The 5,881-nt window shown below is 48.2% G+C and overlaps 1 protein-coding gene across 1 annotated transcript; it reads left to right on the forward strand.

The window, feature by feature from the left end:
• The first annotated feature begins 1,669 nt into the window (after nt 1-1,669).
• Nucleotides 1,670-5,102, forward strand: LOC112543330 (uncharacterized). Its single transcript, XM_025177582.2, has 2 exons — nt 1,670-1,804; nt 2,253-5,102. Exons 1-2 carry the CDS (start codon nt 1,799-1,801, stop codon nt 3,825-3,827), a joined length of 1,581 nt encoding a protein of 526 aa, XP_025033350.2. The 5' UTR covers nt 1,670-1,798; the 3' UTR covers nt 3,828-5,102.
• The last annotated feature ends 779 nt before the right edge of the window (nt 5,103-5,881 follow it).

Genomic DNA, 5,881 nt, shown 5'->3' on the forward strand with positions numbered 1-5,881 from the left:
GGATCAGCAAATATATTCAAGCATACAGGCCAAGATCGTCCCTGCGGCATTCCTGCAATGGCTTTTTCCTTGTCTTGGTTCGCTGCAGCCTGGGAGAAGGGGTGGGACTGGCCTTCTCTCACCTGCGGGCAGGTCAAGCATCGTTCTGAGGTTTTCAGCTTCGGGCCTTCACACCACAGGCCTCCTTCTCACTTCCTGAGCCTGGTGTTCATAGCTGATGCTCAACCAGGGAAGACGCTTCACCCTTACCAGCCTTGCCCAAAATGGGTTCAGAGGCCCCTTGGTGAGGAGGTGCCTTGGGGTCTCCCTCCCCCCTCATTTTATCTCCATTGCAACGAGCCTGAGAGGTAGAACTGGGCTGCAAGAAAGCAGGTGGCTGCAAATCCCCCAGCGCACTCTGTGACCAGAAGATGGCTTGAACCCAGACCATGCGCCAAGGCCAAAGCTTTAACCCTTAACGGGTTCTACGCTCACCCGGGGAACGTGAAGGCACAGCGCGATGCGTGAAGCCCATCACTGTTGTGGGGTCTGGCAGAGGTTGAATCCCCCCCCCCCACGCCCCGCTTATCATAAGGATTTCAGAGCAGGGGAAGGAGGGAAGGATGGGAGAGCCCGGCAGGCAACGAACCAAGCTGGCGCTTCACGGGCACGACCACGTTGCCTTATTTCCTTGGACAAGCGAAATGGTGAAGGGGGGTTGTCTTTGCAACCTCGCTAGAAAGACACCATTAGCTCCAAGTGAGAGGGACACGTACGCAGGATACCTCGAGGGTATCCAGGAAAGGGTCTACAGCTAAACCGGTTCAAACTGCAGTTCAAACTGCCTTGTCCCTGTAAAGTATAAAAACTGAGCTTTCATTTCTATTGGTGTGGGACACCCTGGCGTATTTGCTGCTTATGCTTTGGGTTGTTGACCATCTGGCTTCCTTTACTCGGCCCAATAAAAGCTGTTTCTTTCTAAGAGCCTCCTCCTGAATTCTTGGCACTGGATTTCTCTGGGATTCAGGGTTGCAAACCTTACATTGGCAAACCTGAAAAAGGGGCAGATCTGAAAGAGGCTTAGAAGGATGAAAAAGTTTAATTTCGTATCTTTCTAACTCTGCTTCACAAAGGAAAATTCCAGAGGAAAACCAGGGAAAACCACACAGGCCCATCTCCGAAACCGAACAGCGCGGAAGCTTATTTGAAAGGGACAGTCCCGCTTCCACATTTCCACGTGAAGGGGAAAGGCTGCGCCGCCAGAGGCAACGTGAAATGACCAGATCGAGGACGAAGGTGAGTTTTGGTCACCGGCAGCTGAACTGAAGCAAAACATTGTCCTTCATAACAAAAGGCTGCGGTCGCTGCACCCGGGGGGGGGGCGGAGGGGAGCCGCTCGGCCGCGGCTGCCCGGACGGCGAGGGCGCGGCACGGCCGGAGACCCCCTTCGGCTCCCGGCTGCCCGGACGCCCCGGGAGGACCCAGGGAGGGCCCCTCGCTGCCGCCTGCGCGGCCGCCCAGGGAGAGAGCCCCAGGGAGGGGCCCCTGCAGCCCAGAAGGGCCGCTCAGCTCCCGGCTGCCCGGACGCGCCTCCAGCCTCCGCGCTGGACACGCCGGACGCCATCTTTGCTCGCCGAGGGAGGCGGACGCGGATTGGCTGCTCTGCGGCCGGCGGTGATTGGCGGAGAACTCTCGGGGCAGCCCCTCGGGAGGAAGTGGAGGAGTTTCTCGGCAAAGGGGCGCCGGGAGGTCCCGCCCTCACTTCCGGAATCCTTCCGGCAACGGAAGGAGCGTCGCGGTTCGGCGGCGAGGTGCCCGGATGCAGGTAGGGCCCCGGGGATGCTGGGAGTTGCAGTCCGGGGTGGCGTTGCGCTGGGCTTCGGGCCTCTTCCCGGGAGGGAGGCCCGGGAGGGAGAGAGCGGGGGAGGCCGGCAGCCGGAGGCCTGGTCTGGAATCCCGCGCTGGGAAGAGGCCGGGTCCGCCGCCTGCCTGCCTGCTCGCCCGCCCAAAGGAGCCGTGACAGGCCGGAGGCTTCGGCTTCCGCTCCTCGGGCCTTGCACCTCCAAGTCCTCCAGGGAAGAGAACGGAACCCTCGAAGCGCCTCTCCTCCTTCCCAGTGCGAGTGTTTCAACGCAAAATATAAGAATACACACACACACACACACACACACACACACACACACACACAGACTCTTACGCACAAATATATTTGTATGTAAACTCTGTGTATCTGAAATCTTCTGTCACTGCCTCGCTCCTCTTCGCCCCCTCAGGAGTTCGGACGAGTCCGGCGGAGGAGCGGAGGGAGCCCAGCCGAGGAGCCCTGCCCGGTCCAGGGCGCAGCTCCCCCGGAAGACGGCGGGGAAAGGCGCGGAGTCTGCGGGGCTGCGGAAGGGCCGCCCCCAAAGGAGATGATCCGGAGCCAAGAGGGACCCCGTGAGAGGAGGATGCCCGGAAAGAGAGGTGGGAAGGAGGAAAAGGTCAACATGCCCGGAGAAGCCAAGACGTGCCTGGAGTGCGGAGAATCCTTCAGAACAAATGGAAGTCTCAAACATCATCAAAGAATCCACTCAGGAGAGAAACCTTATAGATGCCCGGAGTGCGGAAAGAGTTTCAGTTGCAGGAGAAGCTGTTATAGACATAAAAAAATCCATTCAGGAGAGAAACCATATAAGTGCCTGGAGTGTGGAAAGAGTTTTACTGATAGTGGAGCTCTCAGTCAACATCTAAGAATTCACACAGGAGAGAAACCGTATAAATGCCTGGAGTGTGGAAAGAGTTTCAGTCAAAGGGGAAGCCTTTATATACATCAAAGAATCCACTCAGGAGAGAAACCATATAATTGCTTGGAGTGTGGAAAGAGTTTCAGTCGCAGGGGAAACCTTTATATACATCAAAGAATCCACTCGGGAGAGAAACCATATAAATGCCTGGAGTGTGGAAGGAGCTTCAGTGAGAGGGGAAGCCTTTATATACATCAAAGAATCCATTCAGGAGAAAAACCTTATAATTGCCTGGAGTGTGGAAAGAGTTTCAGTCAAAGGGGAAGCCTTCATACACATCAAAGAACCCATTCAGGAGAAAAACCTTATAATTGCCTGGAGTGCGGAAAGAGTTTCAGTTCCAGGGGAAGCCATCATAGACATAAAAAAATCCATTCAGGAGAGAAACCATATAAATGCCTGGAGTGTGGAAAAAGTTTTACTGATAGTGGAGCTCTCAGTCAACATCTAAGAATTCACACAGGAGAGAAACCGTATAAATGCCTGGAGTGTGGAAAGAGTTTCAGTCAAAGGGGAAGCCTTTATACACATCAAAAAATCCACTCGGGAGAGAAACCCCGTGAATGCCCACAGTGCGGAAAGTGTTTCATTAGAAATGGACGTCTTAAATGCCATCAAAGAATCCATACAGGAGAGAGGCCTTATAACTGCCTGGAGTGTGGAAAGAACTTCACTCAGAGACCGCATCTCAGTCAATATCAAAAAATTCACACAGGAGAAAAACCTTATAAATGCCTGGAGTGCAGAAAGAGTTTCAGCCATAGGGGAATCCTTTATACACATCAAAGAATCCGTTCAGGAAAAAAACCACGTATATGCCCGGAGTGCGGAAAGAGTTTCAGTTGCACGGGAAGCCTTTATACACATAAAAAAATCCATTCAGGAGAGAAACCATATAAATGCCTGGAGTGTGGAAAAAGTTTTACTAATAGTGGAGCTCTCAGTCAACATCTAAGAATTCACACAGGAGAGAAACCGTATAAATGCCTGGAGTGTGGAAAGAGTTTCAGTCTGAGTGGAAACCTTTATAGACATCAAAAAATCCATTCAGGACAAACCATATAAATGCCTGGAGTGTGGAAAAAGTTTTAGTAATATGTCAGTCACCATCATAAAATCTGCATAGGAAAGCAACCCTATAAATGCATAGAATGTGGGAAAAGCTTCAGACAAACTAAATATCTCAGAATATATCAAGGAGTTCACACTGGAGAAAAACCCTATATGCCTGGAGCGTGGAAAAGGTTTCAGTCAGTTAGGACATCTCAGCCAATATCAACGAATTCACACGGTAGAAAAACCGTATAAATATCTGGAGTGCGGAAAATCCTTCACAACAAATGGAAGCTTTAACTATCAAAGAATCCGTTCAGGAGAAAATCCAGATAAATGCCTAGAGTGTGGAAAGAGCTTTAGCGACGGTGGACACCTTAGTTGACATGAAAGAATTCACACTGGAGAAAAACCCTATAAATGCCTCGAGTGTGGAAAGAGCTTTACTGAGGGTTGCTCCCTCAGTCAACATCAAAGAACTCACACAGGAGAAAAGCAGTAGAAATGCCTGGACTGTGGAAGGAGTATCGGTAAGAGGGGACTCACCTTTCTAGACATCAAAGAATCGGTTCAGGAGAAAAACCTTATATACGCCCAGAGTGCAGAAAGAGCTTTACTGAGAGTGGATACCTCAGTCAAGATCATGTCAGGATTTTCATTCTCATGGGAAAGGATTCATCCCGTTATCTTTACAACAATAACAAATAATATTTTGGCTATAGAGATCATCCGAAAAACACCTGTTATTGTGTGTTGTGTATTGTGCTATTTACTGCCACCTATTGGCATATGTATGCTAGGTACCCAGTGGGGGTGGCATAGAGCTATAATACAAGGAGAGGAAAATGTTCAGCCTCTCAGAGTAGTTGTTAGTTGTTTTAGTCTTAGCCACTATGTAGGTTTTATGGGCTACGTAGTTGTAACAAATTACCAAGTAGTGTACCTCTTCTCTAAGAGTTTGTAACTAGAGATTTTGTTAAGCTTGTGTTGCTAATAAGTCTTGGATGCTACAATATAATGAGAAGATGTGTTTTTCTTTATATTTTGTATGATATTTGCATTTTATGGAGTTTTTGCATTTTTATCAATAAACACCAGTTAGTATATATTTTCTGACTGGATTTCTTTGGGAAACAAGAAATGGACATTGCATTGTGAATAGCTGTTGATGTGTTTGCTTTCATGGCTAATATTTTCCTGGAGTTTTTGCTGAGCTCTGCACAAACAGGAGTGTTTGTGATTATCACTCTGCACGACAGATCAAACAATTCACACAAGAGAGAAACCCTATAAATACATGGAGTGTGGAAAGAGTTTCAGTGAAAAGATTACACTTCAAAGCTCATTTGAGAATCCACACAGGAGAGAAGCACTATAGAAGCATAGAGGGTGGAAAAAGCTTCAGTCAGAGGGGATCTCTCAGAAGACATCAAAGAATTTGCACAGGGGAGAAACCGTATACATGCCTGGAGTGTGGGAAGAGCTTTACGAAGGGTTGGCACCTCAATAACATCATAAATCCACACGGGGGAGAAACCATATAAATATGTGGAATGTGTAAAGAGCTTTAGGCACAGGGTAACTCACACTCAGCATGGAAAAATGCCCACCGAAGAGAAATTATATAAATACATGGAGTGTGGAAAGAGATTTAGACTTAGTGGAAATCTGAAAAAACATAACAATTCTCACAGGAGAGAAAATGTGAAAGCACGGATTGTGGAAAAACGTTTGGAAGGGAGATCAGTGAACTGGAAAGAATTCTAAGAACACAGAGAAAGCATATGGATTTTTGGAGTGTGAAATGAGATTCAGTGGGATCTAAATTTTACTTTGTATCAAAGCATTAACATATAAGAAAATCAATAACTGAATTTCTACTTTAAACTAAGCGTTGGTTTTTATCAGTCATCCATTCCTGAAGGTTCCAAAGATACTTCAATTTGTGTAATCTGAAACCGTTTACTATAGATCTCACATAGAATTTTTAAAATACTCTTTGGAGTCCAATAAACATGGAAGCCAGTTTCCTAATATATTAATTTCATCCCAAACTCCCACGCATT

Source organism: Python bivittatus, unplaced genomic scaffold (genome assembly GCF_059951505.1).
Source record: "Python bivittatus isolate LINGU-HERP-01145 unplaced genomic scaffold, Pbiv_v1 ctg000160_np1212, whole genome shotgun sequence".
Taxonomy (NCBI): domain Eukaryota; kingdom Metazoa; phylum Chordata; class Lepidosauria; order Squamata; family Pythonidae; genus Python; species Python bivittatus.